The 21,866-nt window shown below is 38.7% G+C and overlaps 1 protein-coding gene across 10 annotated transcripts in view; it reads right to left on the bottom strand.

The window, feature by feature from the left end:
• The window catches only part of CABCOCO1 (ciliary associated calcium binding coiled-coil 1), a 263,455-nt gene that overhangs the window by 32,914 nt on the left and 208,675 nt on the right, over positions 1-21,866 (bottom strand). For 6 of the 10 annotated variants that reach the window (XM_039553754.1, XM_039553751.1, XM_039553752.1 and 3 more), the window contains 3 exons: positions 7,291-7,350; positions 6,735-6,863; positions 3,301-4,122 (listed from right to left, as the gene is read on the bottom strand). In XM_039553754.1, the coding sequence (XP_039409688.1) occupies positions 4,111-4,122; positions 6,735-6,863; positions 7,291-7,350 (201 nt within the window). In that variant the 3' untranslated portion in view covers positions 3,301-4,110. Of the gene's footprint in view, positions 1-3,300; positions 4,123-6,734; positions 6,864-7,290; positions 7,351-21,866 lie in introns of those variants that run through there. The other 4 variants (XR_005602171.1, XR_005602172.1, XR_005602170.1 and 1 more) reach the window with 3 other exon arrangements.

Raw genomic sequence — 21,866 nt, 5'->3', positions numbered from 1 at the left:
CCTGATGTCAAGGCCACAGGTCTCCCCTCTTGTTCCCCCTTACCCCACCCGGCTGGGGTGCTTGTAGCAACTCACCTTTTCTTTTTCTGTTGAGTCAGCTGCAGAAACATTCAAAAACACATTCAAAATACACACAACTCCCAGCAGGCCTAGGCAACTCTGTGAGTGAAGAATTCTGCATGAACAAACCTCCCGTTTAGTGCACTCTCTGTTGAGTTAACGACAGCACAGGCTTTAAAGTAGCACTACTGAGTTTAAAGCAGTCCATTGTGTAAAATGTCAGGTTGTTTCTACCTGGCAAATATTTTACATTCCGTTCTTTTTGCAGCATTACGAATTCCATGTCCTGTTTAAGGCTCTGCATCTGAATGGGACTCTCAATTACATGAGTCACCACAACTATCTTTTGATTTTTTTTTTTTTTTTGTTTTTTTGGTACATGTGATCTGAATCCACAACTGCTGGAGCCCGAAGCTTGCTCTGCACACTCAAAGTGCCACACAAAATGGGCTGAAATGCTCATTCCAAACATTTAGTTTGGAGCTGCTCGTGGCAAGCAGCACAGTGTTTTGTCACTGCTGTCACTTCCTTGCGAAGGGTGGTGGAGAAGCAGAGGAGATTTCACCTTGAACACAGCCCTCCCTAGACTGCCAGCTGACAGAACTTTGTGGTTCTCTTGTACACCCTTCTGGGTCAGCCCATGGCCAAATCTGTGCTCCAGAGGCTTTTCAGGTAAGTACAACATGCCCATCTGGATGGACGTGTTTCACTGGTCAGTTGGATCATGTGCTGAAGAGCCTGATTTAAACAGGCCAGTGCTGACTTTGCCCACGTTTTGTGGTCAGGTTGGCAGTGTAGGTTATTGAAGAAAATGTCTTATTCTCACTTGCGAAAAGCAGAATTTGAAGCCTACGCACAGTGGCTTTTCTGGGAAAACAATTTTTCTAGGAATGCCAGTTACAATTTTAGGAAGGAAACAGTGTGGCAATTTTCAAATTCAAATCAAAATTCGGTGCAAAAGAAGAGAAGCAAGGCTTGAGAAGAAAAGGTCATGACAAAACACTACAAAACAGGTAAAAAACTGTCTTCTCTTTTTGTCTCCTATCCCATCACTTTCAAGCCAGCTTCTTACTAGAAAAGCTGCTTTCCATCTAAACTTCCATCATGCTGTCAGTATAATGCAGAAAAGCACTGCCTGAAAATAGAGCTTTCCTTTTACCAGAGGATAATTACTAGTTGTTCACTGTCTCATTAGAAAATTCTAGTAAAGACCAGGATTTTGCCATGAAGATGCTAAAAAGCACCAATATTATACCTTAAATAGGAGAAACTATACTGTTTCATCTGTCCTCTGGCCCTGGAAAACCACCAGTTCTGTGGCAGACAAGGTAGAACACAATACCTCTTCCTGTCATTTCTACAAGATCTATCTGCTTTAAACTGAGAGCTCTATAGGGTGGGAACCTGTTAGGAACTATGCTAGGTATGTGCATTGTAAAGAACTTTGTTAGATCCACAGTGTGGCAGAAAAAAAAAAAATCAAAGATAGTAATACCAAAGCCTCAACTCTAGGTCCCAGGAATGACAGCATAATTATTTTTAGAGATGACTATAGCAGTAACTCAACATGACATGAGAGACTGGAGAAACAGCAAGCCTGATTTAAACCAATGAGAAAGCCAGGAATGCAGAATGGAGACTGTTCCTAATGCACCATATTGCATCTGAACATTTTGTTCCTACCCATCTATCCAAAGCATGACGTTTTGCATTTCATATTAACATTCTGAAGACATTAAAGGATTCTTCAATTCGATGTTCATATGCTGTGTCAGAACTCACACTCTGACTGCTTAGAGAGAGATGCTATGTCTACCTTTTATTCATCTTCCCTCCCTCAGGCTCCTAACCATCCTCCTTCCCACTCCCAAAAAAATCCCAGGCTCTATTCTTTATTGGTAGCATGATTTAGTTCAGTTGGTTACAAACACAGTTTGTGGGATTTGGACTTCACTCTGGATTTCTGCACTACCTCAGCTGTTATGCATATGTACTAAGACTGACTGCTAACAAATCATCACAGTAATACTTGAGGTTCATATACTATTTCTCATCTTCAAAGCACTTTAAAATTTCCCAGAGGTTCTACAAAATCTGGGAGAGGGAGAAAGAGCTCTGGGCAAAAGTCTTTGTTTAGCATTGGTCTTAATATAAACCACAGTTAGTCCTTTTCTGCTTAGCACTACAGCAGGAATGTTGCAGCCCTCAGATTTAGGTCTGAAGTGCTAAACAATGCTAAATTGCCAATAACACATTTTCACTAAAAAGTATTTAAAATACTCTTTGTCATATGGACAGCTCTCTTCAAAAGTTCTGTTCTCACCTTTGAGTTCAAAACTAGGGAAATGGTGACATTAGCATAATGTCTTGGGAGATGGATTTATGTATCAAAATAAAGGACATTTTGATTTCAGAAAGTTTTGTTAACAAAAAAGTCATATTTCATAGGAATAAAACAACAAAGAACATAATCAGGAATCAAAATATTTTTTTAAAGGTAAAACTAATAATGCTTCACAAATTCCTTCAATGTTCAAAGCACAACAGTCAGCTTTTAATAGCTGAAAGGAAGCTCTCACTAATTTGCTGGCCAGCACTGGAAAGAGCAATCAAGAGACCTTGGAAGGGAATCATTACAGGCCTTACTTCTCCTTATCACATACCAGGGGAAGAATTTTTCTCAGTGCACGAGACCAAGTAAAATGCTCTGTCCCCTTCAACCAGTGAACCATTGCTTTGCAGGAGCTCCATGCCCACACTGGACACGCACTCTGCAGAGCACACCCAGGCTCCTGCTGCCCAGGCACAGCTACTGGGTGCTGGCTTTGGCTGTGGGACCGCTTGAGCGCACGGGAATGACCCTTCCAGCTGCACGCTTGGCGCTGCGCCCACCAGGAGCAGCCCCTGAAAGTCAGGCATCAAATCAAACCTTTTAGGAGAACTGCTATAAGCTATTTTCTTCTTTTGACTGGCTGAGTCAGGCTTGCAAATTTTTTTCATTTACCACCATCAAAAAATGAGGATGAAATGAAACAAAATCTAACTTTTTACTTAGTGGTAAAGAAATATGAAAATGCAATGAATAAAACACTCTATTTCTCATATACTCCACTAAACATGTAATCTAATCCAGCCTTTACGCTTCAAAGCATGACTTGTATTTCACATGCTTTCTAGGGCACAGAGTCCTGTGACACAGTTAATACAGGCTGCAAGTTTGAAACATAGATGCTAAACCGGTTCTTCTGAGGTCATTTATTTGGTTGGATTCCTTTTGAGCATGAAACATTTCTATAATGTCTGACAAAATATGGAAACATTCTCAGATGAAAGGATACATGCATTCCAGAAAAAATTCCACTGAAATCTAAAGGAACTCTTCTTGGGAATATTGGAGTGCAAACTCTTCAGTTATGCAATTTTAATATGGTGGAAAGAAAGAAGTGTAAGCTATTAAATTTTTTTTAAAGCTTAGGAAGCAAATTAAAAAAAAATAACATACATATTATTAATGAACAGCTACAGTGAAAAGTCCATAATTACATGTTAATTAAATTCTCTCCTTATTATATCTGCAGTGCCTCAAAATGATGTTTTCTCTCTATGTATTCTCCTTGTAGCAACCTTTCCTGAAAAAAAATATAGGTGTAAAGCAGAAACTGTTAAATATTTCACAACTGGGAGAATGAAACTGCAGCTTTTTTTTTTTTAAGCTAGAATTTCTATTCAGAAATAAACTGAATGTCACCATGTTTTAATTATGTGTCCTTCTGTTTATAATCTTCAACTTAAGTCTAAACTAAACAACAACGCTGGCAGAACACCGTAAATTTGAGGGACTGGGATGAAGTACTTCTAGGTAAATGTTAACAGAACCATTTTCCTCTATACAGAAATAATTTTGTTCAGGCAGCGAGCCAGACTCTGTGTGTGCCATCCCCTACTGCCCAACTCCTGCAAAATCCAGCATCACCTTTCTTATCTGGCTATTTAGGAGTTTTCAATTTTTCTGTTCTCCAAGTCTAAGCTTCTTCCTGCATTTGCAGCTTTTCATTTGTCTGCCTGTAAAGAAAATCAGAAGAAAGAAGTGGTTATGATGGAGCTATCTTAGGCTGCACATTGTCTTTGTGGTTTTGACACAGTGTAGTGCAGCAAGGCAGACATTATCCTGCACACCTTCCTGTTTTGCAGACGGAACGGTGTTCCAGCCTGTCCTTATGTGATAACACGTTATCATATTGCCGTGCAAAATTCCAATGGATGGCATGGCTGCCATGAGCAGGAAGTGATCTGGGACAGCCATTCCTCATGTAACCTTGTCTTGGGAGATAGGCTAATTTGCCTGTATTCTCAGACAGCCTTTACCAATAGACACCAAATCAGAAAAATTGCTTTGGGATCTGGTTGTTGCCACTGTTATCCTTTGCTGCAGATGTTTGTTCTCTAATGTAATGTGTTTTATTGAAACAGTGCTGGAATTAGAAAGCATTACTGAAAATGAACAATAAAAAACCGTATTTCTGTGATGCTGCTTGTCTGTCTTAATTACAAACACAATTATGACTTTGTATCTCATTCTGGAACTCCAAACTGCTGTAGACATTGAGTGTTTAATTTGCAATGTAACATTTGTGGGGAAGGTACAGGGGTTGTGACATATTCTAATGCAATCTTTGGCAGTGATAATGCATAGCAATCTCTGATTCCATGGCATTTGGAAATGTGGGATCACTGGAAAAAGGGCCACAAACACTGGTGTTTTATGGGTAATTTATGCATATTTATTAGTACCAGCATTGATTACTGCAAAAATACAAGAGAAATGGAAGTAGTACAATGACAGCATTACTAAGAGTCATAAAGTTTTGTTCAAACAACTTGGACAGGCTCACAGGTCTTTTACAGACTCTACATAAGCTGTTCCAAAACTCAGAGTTGCATTCTTAATGGAATTTTGATAAAGCAAATGGATTTGTCCCAGAAGTGTTTGCAGTAACTCGATGTTTTAGGAACTTTGTGGCTTGCCAGTCCTAGAAATCCCTGCTAGTGCCATTCTGCAATCTATCAGTGGGCAACCACAGCTAAAATGTTTTCAAAGTTCTCAGTAGCTCAGATTAGAACCAAAAGGCTGGAATTTCTCTCTCAACTTTGTATCTTTGGAGACAGCCTTCATCTTATTCAATCCAAGTGTCAACAAATATGTCTTCATCCCTTTACATGATGTGTGTTCTTGGTAGCTGGAACACTGATCCTCTGGGCTAATCCTCTCCCAGCCACTCCAGATGCCTTTTCTTCTCCAGTTTTCACATGCCTCTGTCTCTGGTCCTACCTCCAGTGAAAATCATCTGCCACCACACTTCACTATGGCTGCTGCTAAGACCACTGAGTGTCAGCACTGTGACATCAGACGAAAAGTTATTTTCAAGACTCAGTTAGAGCAACAGCTGCCTTGTTAATGCATATGTTAAGACATAATGCAGATTGTGAAATCATATTTCACACATAACAAAAAACGGTATGACTTTGATCATGAATCAGGTAAAAATCTAATTATAAGATTACTTCAGAGGTCAAGAAACTGAGAAAATGGGTGAAAATGATACACTGGTGAAAGAATTAAAACCTGAGGGGAAATTATTTCCTTTTTATACAACCAGAGTTGCAAAAGAAGAAAAAAATAAAAGCATTTTTCTCATCTGTGCAGTTTTGTAAAGAAAAAGCCTCTTAGCACTGATATTAATGGCATCAAGGTCAAGTGAAAACTAGGAATTGACTCTTTTCTATTGGTAGAGACAAGAGTAAAGTAACATAGGCCAGAGATTCCCTCCGATTTCTACAGACATTTTGAAATGGAATATGAACTCCAGTAGGTAGATCTAATGATGGCATCATTATCCTAATTCATATTCCCCACAGATGCATAGTCCAGGTAAAGCAACTTATCAATACCACACTATTTTCAGATAATATTAGGTATCTATTAAGCTGCTGCTTCATCAATAGTGTCTAATGTGCTGTATCTGAAGTTCAAAGTGCCTAATGCCACCTGCATGTTGCCAAATCCCAGCAGTTCTTTGGTGCAACTCCCTTCTAGCAGGTTTGCTTTCGACCATTTCCTATTAATTCCAGAGACAGTAGCTTCCTTCCCTTCCATGAACCTCACAGAAAGAAATCATGGACCTCTCAGAGTCTGTAGATCACATACTGACAGCTGATCTGTTCCATTGAGGCAGCTCTTGTGTAGTCACACACCTACCAGACAAAGCCTAAAATTGGCATAAATGAGTCATTTCTTACACAAATTGAAGGACGTGTGACATAGATGCATCTAACAATTTATATTAAGCACACATTGCATATACTCCAGCACAGAAGCTGGTCCTGAATCCCTGAGAAGGAATTTTACCACTGACATCCCTGAGAGCAGGATTTGGCCCCTGTTTTTGACACATCGTAAGGCTGAAGATATATGTTGTCATATTACTGAGTATTTTTTATCTTATCATATGTAAGCTGACTAAACTAGGAGTTATTTATAGAAGCTAATTCACATTTTTACAGCATATGGATGTGCTTTTTGCCAGCTTTAGCACAAATACAGTTTATATTCATTAAGACTGAGCTAGCTAATTAACCATAGACAGAATTAGTGAATAGCTTTCTAGTAATAGTACCTCAAGGTTGCCAGTAATTTCATTTGGGATTTCACATACTGCAGACTTCTCATCTTCAGCCACAGCATCTGCCTCGGAAGACGCTGCCTCTGGACAGGGCTCTTGCAGGTAACCCCCCTGGTCAGACCCCTAGCAGCAACCAGCCACAGGTTGTAGTGTTAGCCACAGGTGTAGAGTTAGAACATCCTCCTGCCCTCTACGAGACCCAAGAGCACCAGCACAAGGACAGGTAACAGTCCTGCTGAAACAGGACTGTTTTTTCCCAAAAACAGAGCTGCTTTTGGGAAGTGCTGCCTTGACAGAGACCATCATGGCTGTCTCACAGTGCCCAGGCCAGGCAGACACATCCTCACACAGGGCGAGAGCCCAGAGGGGCTCACTCAAATAAATTTCCTCCGCTGATTAATGCATTAAAAGTAATTTCATTCAATCTTAGAAGAGAATGCATGCTATGTTCTAGAGAATAAATTTCACCAGTGACTGGGATCCAATGGAAATTCATAGAAAAATAGCTTAAAAAAAACCCCAACATTAATTAAAAGGAACAAAACTATACCTGAAATTCTCTTGCTGAAGCTGAGGGGGAAACTGCAGGTTGGTCAAGTTCAATCTCATCCTGGTAGTATTAAACAGAAAAAAAGAAAAAAGAAGAAAGTAATTCATGTTTAATTATTTCTCAGAGGTTTCTTGCAGATTTTTTTAAATGGAAATGAAATGGCTGGCAAACAACAAAAAACAGTACCTTTTCTATTACTATCCAGGTGCTCAGAGCTGGAAAGCATTCTGAAAATGATTATAGATCAGCTTTAATTTCTAGTTGCCTCTCAAGGGGCCCTCTTTATAATACTTGGAAAGAACAGATGATTTTCATAATTTCATAACACTACAGCTTCTTACTCATGTGGATAATTACGTTTAGAAAACACAGTGCTCAGGTAACATTCTGCCTTCCCAGTGTAAATTTGTCACTTCTGAACAGGGACCTTGCTGCAGTTCAGAATTGCAGGGCTGTACCAAAGGAGTCAGTTGGAGTGAAGTTGCAGTGACACTAAATCAAATAAGGTTCTAAGAAAAATATTTTAATGTGTATCTAGCATTTAAGAGTCGCTAATGGTCCAAGTTTTGCTGCTTCTTCTTGTTCCTTTGCTGTGATCATGGGAACCTCACTGCTGTTCTGCCGGTGTGTGACCTGCAGCTCCAGGAATGCTCTGACAAGGGCAGGGCTTTTCCCCCTCGGAGCAGCTGGATGAAGCAGCGAGTCCATGCTCAGGTTCTCAGGAGTGATGCAGAAGGCAGCTCTGTGTCCTCTAAAGGGACAAGGTTTTGTGTCCTACTTTAAAAAAATGGATGACAGAGAACATATGTGCCAAATAGGGCGAAAAAAGGCATTTGTGAACAAGCAAGGAGCAGGCTACAGCACTGAAATGGTGTGTCTGGGGCCTCTACAGGGGAAGTGCCCATCGAGAATATGAGGCAGATGTTCCAGTTCTGAGTCAGCGATTACAAACAGGATTTTGCTTGGATGGTGTAAGTAAACTACATTAATTCACATCAGGGTAATTGCAGCTCCCATAAATTAATTTCCTCATACTTTTGAAATTGTAGCTAAGTTGATATTTGGGTCACTTCGTTATTTCCTACAGTAAAACATGCTGAAAATAGTAAAGATTCTATACATCTGCAGAAGTGATAGCAACAGCTGAAAATAAAAAGTTAGACCTAGCCACCTCATTACAATAAAAATCTCTTTTGTAGTCCTAAAAGCTTTTCAGAACTTCTGTTTGAACTCTGTCACTACCTCCAAGGCTCCCTGCCATGTGTGAGCTCAGTAAAGCAGGTAGACAGTATTAGCCCATGTTTATAAGATCCTAAAAGGCTGACAGAAAGATTTGCAGATTATAACTGAGGAGAAGAATAGATTTATAAAAGCATTTTCCTCTATCACTTGTAACTCAAATTTTTAGCACTTTGTCAGTACCTGCATACTCACAAAAGAAAGAGTCAGAAAGTTCTGGCTTTGTATCAAAATGAAAAAACTGGCCTAAATTGTATTTCTTTCAAAAATAAAGACACTTTGTTTTCAAATTCTAATTTTTAAAAAAACTAGGGCATTTTAAATTTAGCAACTATTTCCATTTTCTCTGATTTCTTACCTTATATTTTCTTATTAAAAGTATTAGCTGAAGCTAATGAGAATTCAAAATTACTTTCTGCTTCCTTAAAATAATATTTTTTGCTTAGTTAGTTACCTATTCACTCAAAATATATTTTTATTTAGATTAAATCATTATTCCATTTATTGTCTCCAGTCCAAATTTTAAAAAAGCAAAATAATGCTAAAAAGATAGACCATGTTTTTAGAATCAATTCCAAGCTGATCAAATACATTTTTGTGTCATGGATAAGATTGTCAGAGGTTCTGTTTTTCTGAGTAATATTTTTACTTCACTGCGTCTTTTTACAGAAAGCCATTCTTTACTCATCTGTTCCATGTCTAATAATAACCCTTGGATCATTAAGAAATAACTAAATTACAGCAGAACTAGTCTCTTTAATGAGCCATAGTAGTCCCAACATTCAGCCAAAAGTTTTTTTTAAAGACTGTGAAACTTCAATGTAGAATATGAAGCATTTTGTTTAGTAATAACAAGTTTATGAGCAGGACTACAGTTTACAGCCAAAATATAGTGACCTAAAAATGCCATTCTGCATTGCTCCTTCCTATACACTGTGTCCTTAACAAGTCCAGGGGAAAATGAGAACGAATGAATTGTGGTGAGAGCCCGAAGCCAACAAACGTATTTAAATGAATCCTTCTGATGCAATACTTTCCTTTAAAAAATACAATTAAGTCTTTGTGTTTCCTTTGAACAAAACCTCATGTTTAATAGCACCAATGGCTCTGTAGTAAAATCTATTTAAAAACAGAGAAGGAGACAGAGTAAGTTTTATACAGTTACAGTGGCTTTAGAAAAATGTTGCTAGTTTCTGAAGTCTGAGTAAATTTATGGTGAATTACTCCCACTGACCTACATTAAAAACTTCATCCTCCTTTTTTTAATTCCTGAAGATTTGTCATTGTGTGAGCATTATTCACTATGACAAAGATGTATTACTCAAAGTGTCCTCTTGAATCAATATAACTATTGAAATGTGAGAAAGAGTTTGGCAAGATGATAATGCCTTAAAATTAATTGGCAATATTTTCCTGCACATTGCGGTCCAGCGGGTCCACGGGAATTCAAACATAACAAAATTGTGAGGCAGTTGCACAAATGTAGCTGGCATATCAGTGTCAGCTGCTCTGAAAGAGACTGGAGGGACAATTAGGTGCACTGTTCTTACCAGTTCCAAGGTGAGGGGGGCTGCCAGGAGGGCACCTGGCTGGGAGAAGTCAGCACAGGTTGACGTGGGACTGATGGGTCAGCACCACTTTCCCAGCCCAGTGGCACCCGCCCAGCTGAGAACTGCAGCTGGTGCAGACACTGCTCTCAGAGGACAGCCCTGGGCCTGTCTGGAATCCCACTCTGGAATTTTTTCTGGTACAAGTGTGCATAAAGACAGGTTTGTATAAAAAGCGCTGTATTGTTCTGTACATAAACTCACACTCTTTTCTTGTTGTTGAGAGGTAGAAAATTGCCTTTTTACAAACATAGGCAGAGAAAAGACAGTAAAATAGTACACAGGGAAATTTCTAAAACAGAATAATGGCAGGAAAGAAGATTGGTAAAGCGTTCTAATAGATGAGTTCCACAGATGTGGTAGTTGTTATAAAATTTGCTTTGCATAACTTACCAATATACCATTACATTTTCCCCCAGATGTTATCTGTTACTTAAATTAATTTTGCTTAAGTTACTATTATTGCAGATTTTATCCACGCTGTATTTTATTATTTAAGCTTCTGTGGCATAAAACAAGCCCTGGCTGATAGCATTACATTTAATAATATATATAAGAGGTTTTAGTATTATAGAAATGGCTGCTGGGTATATCTTAATAGTCATAGCACAGAACGTCTGCTTTCAAAATATTATGTAGATTAAAACCAGCTATTTACTTACACTCTAATTCAAGGCATTGGAAAGGTTTGCAGTATTTATGTATGTGGTATGAAGGGAAACAATCTACTCCAGGAATAAATATCAGAGTTTGGAAATTAGCAAAGCTAAGGTCAAGGTCAGTTTGGATTTACTAACGTACTTGCTGAAAATGAGAATTCAAAGTTTATGTTTACTTATTTCATAAATGAGATAAAAGACTGAGGGGGTGATACATTTGCCTCTTTGGTAGAAGGCTTTTGTATCACAGAAACATTTTAAAACCACCTTTTCAGCTTGATATTATCTGAAATTCTGTACTCCTTTCCACACAGTCTTAACATAAATTCTCTGTAGCTAATCTTACCAAACACAGGAAAATAATTATTTATAAGGATTGGATAAAAGATCCCACATTCAACATGGACCGTTTCTAAAGCCTTGTAACATCTTTCAAAGCCTTTCAATGGATTTGGGTTTGATTTATATGAATGGCAGATGAGTTTCAAAAAGGGAGTTCTTTGTGCATTTTTCTCTATATTCATATCGCCTGTGTAGTTTGTACTTGTATGCCATGGGACCTTATGCTACCAGAGGCCTGCACAGATTTCTCTCACATATATGTGAGATTTGCTATCAAACAAACTCTGTAATACAGGATTTACATCAGTTTGCTATTCATGCTAAGCATGCCTGGCCACACACCTACAAATGTGCTGAATTCAGCTGCTAGAATAAAAGGCATTTACAAGAGATGGTTTGTTGGCTGCCTGTATTTCATGTGGCTGAATTTGAATGAATACCTAATGGACAGAGATGCACTGACTCAAACCCGCCTGCTTTTTTTATCCCTCTCCTTTAACCTGCCAGCGTATGCAAACACAACAAATGCACCCCACCTGCCTGCAGAGGCATCGCCCACCAGCGTTCCCACAGGAGGCTCCTGGGAGGCTGCTGATAGCTCTACAAATACATCTGCCATCCTCTTTCACAGCAATTTAATACATGAGGTCCAAAGGACCGAAGGATTTTACGAAGCACTCAAAAACTTAATCCAGATATCTGATCTCTGCGGTGTGACTGAGGTGGCAGAGCTTCCTCCTGCACACCCTCGCTACGTGGATTTGTATTAATATTAAAAGCAGAATTAAGATCAATGATGGCCTAAAACTCTGCCTCTGAAGGATGTTCCCCAGTTGGTAATGATGCACATGGAAATTCTGTGTGTGTGTTCCTGGGCAGGAGTTTTCAAGCCACTACTCCTAAAGAGACAGAAGTTCAGTGAGTCAAAGGTAGGCTTTATGCTCTTTTTCCTGCATTTCAAAATCCAAGCCAATATGTTCTAAAGAGAATTTTCCATGTTTCTGAGCTGCGATGTGAATCGACTTTGTTGACAATACATTAGTAATTAATCTAGTCTAAAATAGCTATTTGAAGCAATTTGGTGCCTACATTGACAAAACAGGATCTCCTCCTCCCCCCAGGAAGCTGTAAATCAGTCAGTGACATCTGGCCTCAAGGACATCAGAGTCATCTGAAATGTGGTAATTTATATTAATGAACATCAATATTAATTTTTAAATAAAAAGAATTTGCTACTGCCATTATGTTTACATAAGAAATATTATTTATAGCTTGTGTTCCTCCTTTCCTACATTTTGCCCATAAATTACTGTAAGGAAACACAATGTCACAGTTATAAATATTTTTCCTTGGAGTTAAAGCTTTTACATATCCTCTTACTGTTTTCAGTAACTGTATGAGGACAACAACCAGGATTTTCTTGCTACTCCAGGAACTGCTGCCAATTTTAATGCTTGAGTGAGTAGAAAAGGGTGCTTCTACAAAAAAAACCAAAGCCTTCCTCTCTAGAGATATCTTAATGCAGAATGTCCTTAATACCTAGATTCTGTAAGAATCTATCTATCCTAACATACCAGGAAAAAAAACCCCAATAAACCCCTCTGATTTTACTAGGCTGTAGTTTTCTTCTACTGCTTTTACCAAGCTTCCAATTATTGCTGCCAATTTGCAGATTATTTAGAAAGACAAAATGAAAGACATAGAAAAAAATATCCCCAGTTGGCTTTAATGCTGAGGACACATCACTAAATTATTCACCTTGGAATGGTCACTCTAAATTCGCATTGTATTTAGCATTGCCAAATCTCCTAGAGTTATGGGATTACAAGAGAATCTCAGCTTTCATTTAAAAATAAAGTTAGCTCTTATGGTTGCAGAGAAAAGATTGAAAACATAAATCTTGAAAGCTCAAAAACTAGACTGCAAGGAAAAGGAACCAAACAATTATTTTTAAGCAACTCATGATTTTTTGGGATATGCCTCATCATTTTAAATGCTCGAGGTTAATGTAACCCTTTTAAAAATAGTACCTACATATTTTCAGGAGGGCTGAAGGATTTTTTTTTTTCGTTCTTGAAAGTGCAAGTCTTGCATGTCTGGATTCTTCAAAGTACCAACCCCCCACTTTCCACTTCAAGGGCACCCATCAAACAAGCAAAGAGAAGCCAGCTCCTATTCTGGCTGTACAGTCATAATCAACAGGGATCTAAAGTCATTTAAAAAACAATAAAAACCTGACAAGCACCTTTCCCACAGTAACCACCTATCTAGACCTACAAATGTTTTCAAAAAATGAAGGCCCTTTTTATTATGCATGTGATCACATCTGAAAACCATACAAGTAAGTTCTGTTGAACCCAGTGAACAATAGGCAGTCTAATGTTTTGGTGGCATCCACCTTTATCAGGTTGGAGCTTTACACCTCTTTTTTGTGCATCTCTTTTCCCACATTATTTAATCAGTAAAGATCCAATATGAATGCTGAAAACGTTATGATAAAAATGTGAAACCACATTTGGCCAGGTGCATCTTGGTACCTCTTTCTGGGACCAGGCTTCAAACATTTTATAAATACTTGCTGCAATTCCATACTCTCAGAAAACCAATTTGCATGAGATCATGCGCCTTTGGCAACAAAATGGCCTATAAGAATTAAATTGCTTAGGGGGCTGGTATTCATCACACCTGCTTTAGGGGCTCTGTCAACCCCCTAAACCCCTCCTTGCAGGAAGTGCAAAGATGATTGCCTCTCCTGAGAGACAGTCAGAGCAACTAAGATGAATTAAGAACCTAAAAATTCCTTAATGTACCTGCCCTGGACTGCAGCAAGCACAGCCTGCTCCCTCTCCTTCTCCTCCCTAGGGGAACCTAGGAAAGCTGTCTTCCTCACTCAGGGTCCCTGGTTTGCCTGGTGCTGAGAAATATGAAATATTCCCTTTTATATTCAAATGGTCACTGTAGGAACTCAGAGATGATTACCAGCACCACGTGTTCCTCCTGCACCCCTGTGTGTAGAGGAAGAGTCAGACAGCTGTTGGCAGTATCCTGGACTGTTTTTTCCAGGTGTTACCTCTGAGATGCAGCAGTATCTCACCAACTCTTACTGTTCCACAGGGCTTTAGGTCAGCCCTAAGACTTCCAAAAAAAGCCTGCTAATGTAGACATGCCTGTTTCCAGCACAATGTGAATTTCCAGTGTGTCTCATGCTCTGTACACACCAGTTCAGAGCAGCCTGTGCCCCTGGAGCTGAGCCCCACCAGATTTCTCTTAGCTCAGCAAGCAGAGACTTCAGGTTTTACCTAAACAGGAGTGCCATGTACAGGAAAGAAAGGCAACAAGAAGATTCCAAAAACCTAGGAAAACTTAACCCCCCACCTTTTAGAACAAAAAGGGTTTGAGAAGAGCCTGGGGGCTCCTGCTGAGAAAATCTGACAGAAGAAAAATAGTATTTTGCTGTTGATACAGTAAAGTGCAGTCATTGCCTGACGCTGGAAAGAGGTCCCACCTCCTGCCTTTGTCTGCCACTGCTCTTGGACAGGCTTCCCTTCCTACCCACTTCCTCCGAAATCAGCCTTTTCTCCACAAGACTGGTCATGGCCAAGCCCCTCACACAACTGCCCCGTGCTCTGCACATTGTCTCAGCACCAAACACCAGGGGAACAAGCTCTCTCCAAACTCCTCTCAGTCATTAGGTGCATTAGATGTGGATAGGCTTGTCTGTATTGATTCACCCCCAGCTGATGCTACAGAAAATAGCTGCACTAACATTTAAAAGGTTGCATTAAAAAAACCCCAAACCAACGCAACCTAAGGAATATTGATCCAGAGCTAAGAGGGGGAAAAAACTGCTCACACAATTTAAAAAATACAATATAGATTTTTTTTTTAAAAAATGCCACATTAGAAAACTTTCCAGAATATATAGCCACATAAAAATGGGGATCTTATGTTTTTTGTTATTAGACCTAAAACGTAAGGTCTTTGCCTGAGTGTGTAAGTTTCTGTTAAAACAACAATTTGTCCTGTGGACTGTAAATTCAATTACTGTTTTTATTGGAATCACATTTTGCTTTGGAAACAAACATGCAGAAAAACAACCAGTAACGTAGACATCTTAAAACATCTCAGAACAGGCATGGTTCTGAGAACAGATCAGTTATGGTAATTCTTCCACTGTGAACTACAAGGTTTTTAAAATCCATTTCCATATTTTTAATTAACACCTAGTTAAAAAAAAAAATCTTACTGTAGGTCATTTTAATCACAAATGGGAAAACAAATTTGTTTTATCAGAAAATTGATTCAACACTATTTTAGGGACTTATTTTTCATGTTTTTATCATAAAAATTAAGCCATTAGCATACATTTCCCAATTTGGGAATGCAGAAGCAAGCCAGTTCTTCTCTGAAATTTCAGAGTTACAGTTTTCAGTCACCTCTCTATGTGAAACTAGTCTATTTTAACACCAGAATATTTGATCAGCACACACAAAACCCCCACATAAGTCTAAGATATCAGTAGTTCTTTACAACTCCATTTCTATATAACTTGAATCTGCAGAGTTCTAACCATAGCCTGTTAGTCACAAGAAACCACCCCTTCTTTACGTGACACTTGGATTTGGTGCCCCATTGTAAAGAGGCTCCTCTCATTACGTACGTGTTCATAAATCTGTTAATGCTGCATCTCAGCTTGAGTGCCTGTGTTTGTTTTAACTCTCCCTTATAATCCTGTCCTTCACGTTAGATAAAAAATGCAGCTGTGGGTAAAGGCAGGGTTGGTCTGGTGAATGCAGGAGTTAAACAAAGCCTTGCCTCAGCACAGCTTGGCTAGGTGGGTGATTTGAAATCTAGTAAAGCTTCCCCTTGGTAAACTGCCAAAGCCAACCACACCTTGGATGATGTGAGGTTGTTTTTGAGAAGGTAACATCTCCTTACAGATTATCTCCTCCCACTTCGACTTGGAAGGTTTCTGAGAACAGTCATTTCCATTTCTGTTGGGGCATGAAATGGTTTCTGCTGAGAAAGAGCATAAATCTCATTCTGCTTTGACTTGTTAGGAAGCTCATGACAAATCGTATAATCCAATGTGGATTTTTAGAATTTGTTTAAACAATGCATGAGAAGAAACAAACACCTCTACTGAATAATTTCTTCCAATTAAACAAACAAACAAACAACAGTCTCTTAACTCCTTATCCCTTATAAATTATGTTAACTACATCTTCTAGAAAATTACCAGACAGAAAAGTAACAGAACCAACAAAAATCAAAGATTTCCACAATCATACAGAATTCTATCACAACTCAGAATAGAGAGCAAACACTTCCAACTTTGGAGTGAAAATCTTGAGTCACCCACAGAATAAGTGAAGCTAAAGGGTACGGCATTGAGTTGTACACTGCAGCCTTTCCTCTCCTCCCCTTGTGCTTTGTCCTTCTGAGAAACTCTGTTCTACAAAAATAGGCAAAGAACATGTGATCACAAAGTTTGCACACAGTTTGCCTGATGAGATAAAGACAATGTGTCGGCTTTCGATGGGAAAAAAATGAAGCAATGATGCCAAAGGGTTTTATTTATTCCTTTCAGCAGCACCTTTTCCTTGGCAGCTTTCCTAAATTGCAATGTCATAAATACCTAGAGGGAGCAAACACCCAATGGCAGCATCTTCTCTTAAGAACACAGAGCCATACCCAGAAACCTGACATCACCTACTCTGAAGCTGCTGTATTTTGATCTAACCCTTAAAGAAAGCACTCAGCAGGAACATCCAATGTGTCTGCATTGCCAAGCAGAGACGTGGAGAAGATAGGAAAATCATTAATGGGTGGGAAGCTCAGCTGGCAACAGAGAGAAAGGCAGGCTGGATGAGGGCACAGGACTTCATTTGGTGCTGTGGAAGGAAAGAGCAAGGGCGATGGGAAGCAGCAACCACTTCTCATGGGCGGAGGAGAGGCAGTAAGGCTGAGTGTAACCCAGAGAGCAGATCAAAGATCACACTGAAGACTCCTCGAGGTGGGCCCTATTCACTTCCTTACCTACATCAAGCTCTTCCCCTCCAATAGCCCCTTGCTCCATCTAGACAAAATGTCACATATCCCAGGTCCTTCTATCATGTGATTCTCCATTTTCGTTTTAAAAACTGGCTGAATGTGAAGCAATTCTCACATCTGTCACTGGGTTTGTGCTTTTATGTCAGCCAGAAATATTGACCTATGCACTGAAAAACAGTCCATACACAGACACACATATATATATACGCAACTTCTAATTGTTGTTTAAGCCTGGAAGGACTGAAAAATAAAATTAAAAAAACCAAGGTTTTTGGAGTCAATACCATGAGCTGAAAACAAAAATGACTCAACTAGAGACCCTAAAGAGAAAAGACCTTACCAAGTGTGATAGATAAATTTTCAGTAAAGTCCCTCTGCACAAAGTATCTTCACATTTATAGGACTGACTAGTTTAAGAGTTCTTTGCAGGTGTCCATTATATCATGTATTCACCCTAACAAATTATACTAGATGCACAGCTCCATGTGGAAGAAATAGAGCTGATAGGAGGTACCTTTGAAAAACTTGGCCCCAGAACCAGAGACAGGTTATTTTTCTGTGACAACAAGTAATAGATATATTTCTCTCTCCATGGTAAATTAGTCTCAAAGCAACATCCTCCATCAGAAAAAGACCTTAAGGCATTCTTATAATACAAGCAAAAGCCAAATTGAGCACTTTAACTGGATTTTTTAACAGCCCTAAAATTATTAAAATCATGAACTTTAAATAATTATATTTCAACCAGTGTTTTACTAGTTCTCTCCCTACCTTCTCTGATTTTAATTTTCTCACTTGTCAGCATGTCTTGGCAGTGAGAACAAGAAAGACCTCAAACCTTTGCTGATTGCTTTCCAAGCAATCTGATTTCTATAAATTAGAAGTTGCTGATGGGAAAGCAGACAGCAGTACCCTTTGATCAAGATACACATCTTGATCTCTTTTATCATTTTTTAAAAAAACAATAATATTACAACAAAAAAAAAATCATCATACAAGCTTTTCGATCAAAGTGTGTCACTGTCTGCTTCCCAGTCAACATACTGCCAGTAAATTGGCGAGGTGCCCGGAATGCGCAGGCAGCAGCTGGTGGGTTTGATTACCATCTGTATAGCCACTAATGTATAAAATATTGTGTCTCCATCTAGTGGGCATCTGCAGTTTACAGGAAATTTGAAAATGGGTTGGAGCCGACTTCCGTGGGTGGCAGAAGGAGCTTCACTCGACTCCCCACCAGCAGAACCGGGCTATCTGAAACAAGGAAGGCTTTGGAGCTTCGCCCCAGTTCCATCCCTGCGCTGGCACTTGTCCTTGAAATCATGTTTTCTGCAGAGGCATTCACAGAACAACTAGTTCTGTTCTCACAACAAACCACCTCATTCCAGTGCTCTGCAGCACCCTGGAAGTCTTGGTGGCCAAATTTGAAAATGTAAAAGAGGTAACAGGAAAAGGAAGAGCAAGGGTGCCATTAATGACCTGAACGCCTGAAATAAACAATAAGGAATGAGATGAATATGCCAAGACAATGTCTTTCCTTATATTAAAATATTACAAACTGCCCCTCCCCACTGCTTAATGGCAGGACATGCAAAAGGCCTGTTAACTCTCTCATATGATTTCTGATAACATCCTTGACTGAAAAGCAACAGGGGTAACACAAGATACATAAACCTGTTTTTCAGGAGGGTGCCACAGAAACAGTCCTTGGGACACAGACTTTAGAGTCCATGTGGCCACCCAAAGCAGAAACTGAGGCACAAGGCAGCACTACAACAGCTCTCTCACAACAGACACAGGACTAGAACAAATAGTTAAAAAGATGACCTCTACCCCACTCGTTACACCATGCTCCTTTTCATTGATTACCGTCCTTTTTGACAACTACTCCACTAGCGATGTACTGACTGGGCATATTTTATGCATAGCCATCTACTGTGAAAACTGCATCTTAATGAAGAATATCAGTACAGCAAAATGAAATAAAAACCAACAAGATCATACTATTGATTTTTTCCATCCACACGGACTAGACCTAAATTCCCCTAGCTTGAAAAATCTGTTGAGATAACTCTCCAACACAGCATGATTACATTTCATCTAATGACTTCTCTGGATGCATGATAGGTCCTAAAACAACTCCTCTTTTTTTTCTGAATATCTTTTAATAAAGTTTTTGTAGATGTGTTTTGATTTGACACCTAAACTGGTTACAGTAAAGCATTTTTTATTTTTATCATATATTCCATTGCATTAGAGGAAAGTTTATTACTCTATAAATAATTCATTCAAAGGAACTTCAGTTTAACAGAACCTAATAGACACAGTCACTTAAGGTAGCATGCTGGCAAACTTCAGCTTTAAATCAGAAGCTGATCTGTCTTCACATAAAAAAAAGTCAACTTCTCAGAAGAAAGCATTGGTTTTAAGAAACTCAGGCGTGAGCACTTAAAAATGAAGTCAAGGCATGCCAACAACTTTTGTACTAATTTATTATATTGCTTGTTTGTGCAGGAAGGGGATGAGATTTGTTTCAGTCTAATCTAATACCCTTTATTTCAACAGAAACTGGAAGAATTAGAAATGACTGTTGTTCCCTCAACAATTTGCTGTGATAGAAGCTTTATTTTTCAGGTCAGCACTCTCCATTTTTGATTGCTCAATGGGAGCGCCACTATGGCTAAAAAAAGAAGGCTCTGAAACTTCAGGAAATAGAAACTGCTGACTACCTGGTGAAGGAATAATGATTTATAATATATGAATAGGGGCAATAATTGGATAGCAGGCTGTACTCAAAAAAGCCTTAATTCACAGATCTGACATCAGAAAGTCATAATCCATCGATCTAGCATCAGAATGATGGATTATGACTTTTTGAGAACATGTAGACATGTCAGCTTCATGAGCATTCCGGGAATCGCAGTCCAAATTGTTTTACTGAGGTAATTTGAACAATTTCAGCTTTTTCCAATAAAGCTGATGCACTAATATTTTGAAATATAAAAGTTCCATTGTTTTTCTTTTAAACCCTAAAAATCCTCCAACTAAACACCACAGGTTGCCATAGCTTGAGATTGAAGAATTCTTTTTTTTTTTTAATCACTTCAAGTCTGTATAATTTTCTAACAGAGATTACAACAATTTTAAAACCTAATTGCTTTTTGTGTCAAAAAAGTTTTGTATTCAAGTTTGGACGCAAAATAAACAAGGTGCAAAGTGAGGGATTAATTATCTTGTTTTCTTTCAGGAAAGAACTGACATATCCTGTGCATGTTTTCCCCCTAGGCTACTTTAAAAAAAAAAGTTATTATGTGCATTTAGATAGAATTCTTTATGCAAAGAAATAATACTCTTGCAATGCACAAATACCTAGAGGTTGAAAAGTATTTTTTATACATAAGCTTTTGACATTTTAAATTAAAAAAAGACAGAGTTGGAACTTCACTTTCCCCATAAAAACAAACACGGACTGAGGTTATTGAATAAAACGTTCACAAAATTCTAGAGATCATTTCATTGAGCACTGCATACTTATTTAAAAGTAAACCACACTTTCATTCATAAAATTCCATTGCAAAATCTTCCACTGGCTTTTCCACATTACAATTAAGTGAAAGAACCTATCAATTAACAACTGCTACATTAGACTAATTCAGTGGCTCAGATGGGTAAGAGTTCTTCCAAAAATGCTTTCTGCTTCAGTGAAGTGTTGAGAATAAAAAGAAAACCCCACATTAAATGTAAAATATTACTAAGCATTTTCAATGTATACTCATATTAAAACTATAAAAAACCTGTGACTAAAGCCTCTTCCAAAGGCATAAAAACTTTATGTTATACAAGTAACAAGGGCTAAAGGGCAAAAGAAACAAACCAAACCAAGCCAGGGTTGCATATCTCTGTATTTTTTTTTTCTGGAAACTCATTTGTCTAGGAGGCTGAGTTTCTCCTTCTCTGGTTTTTCTCACCTTATTTTCCTTCTTACTCACAAAATGTTCAAAAGGGAGCTTATTAATAAAGGAACTACTTAGGTGAAGTTTTTTGGGGTTTTTTCCCCCCTTTCATCTGTGTTCCTAAATAAAGCTATCACAGAGGAGAAGTCACAGGGCTCTTTTGTAATGGCTGAAATAATTTCTTTCACTAAGCCCCACGTATACATTAAGTAAAGGCATTCTGGGTCCAGTCTCAGCCCAGATTTCAAAGCAAACAATGACAACAAGACCAAAGGAAGGGAAAAAGCTGCAGGAAGAATAATGCACTTTTTAGAGCAGGCAGAAGCAATTTACTTCATTTTGACAACTAAATATGAAATGGCTAATAAAAAAATCACTGCCATGTTCCACAAACTCCTTCCTCTAAACACACCTAATGTTCATAAAGGTCTCACATAAAGGCATCACATCACTGAAAAGCAACAACTTCTTTAAATGAGCCTTAAGCAACAATCACACTGCACAACTGATCAAAAGAGGGAGCACCTCATGCGATTAACTTTTCTGGGGAATTACCATTGGCAGGCTGTAATTACTCACTTGGAAGGCAGTCACGAAGACACCATGGCCAACTGTTCTCTGCCTGTGATTTATATGCCTGAGGTAATGACCAGTGGCCAGGATATCAGTGTGGCAGCTCCCTTCAAAAAGCCTGTTGTGCAGCACCAAACAAGGTTCACTATTAC

The sequence above is a fragment of the Corvus cornix genome, chromosome 6, assembly GCF_000738735.6.
Source record: "Corvus cornix cornix isolate S_Up_H32 chromosome 6, ASM73873v5, whole genome shotgun sequence".
In the NCBI taxonomy this organism is placed as follows: domain Eukaryota; kingdom Metazoa; phylum Chordata; class Aves; order Passeriformes; family Corvidae; genus Corvus; species Corvus cornix.
The sequence above is the reverse complement of the archived record's forward strand: the minus strand, read 5'-3'. Positions and strand labels throughout refer to the sequence as shown.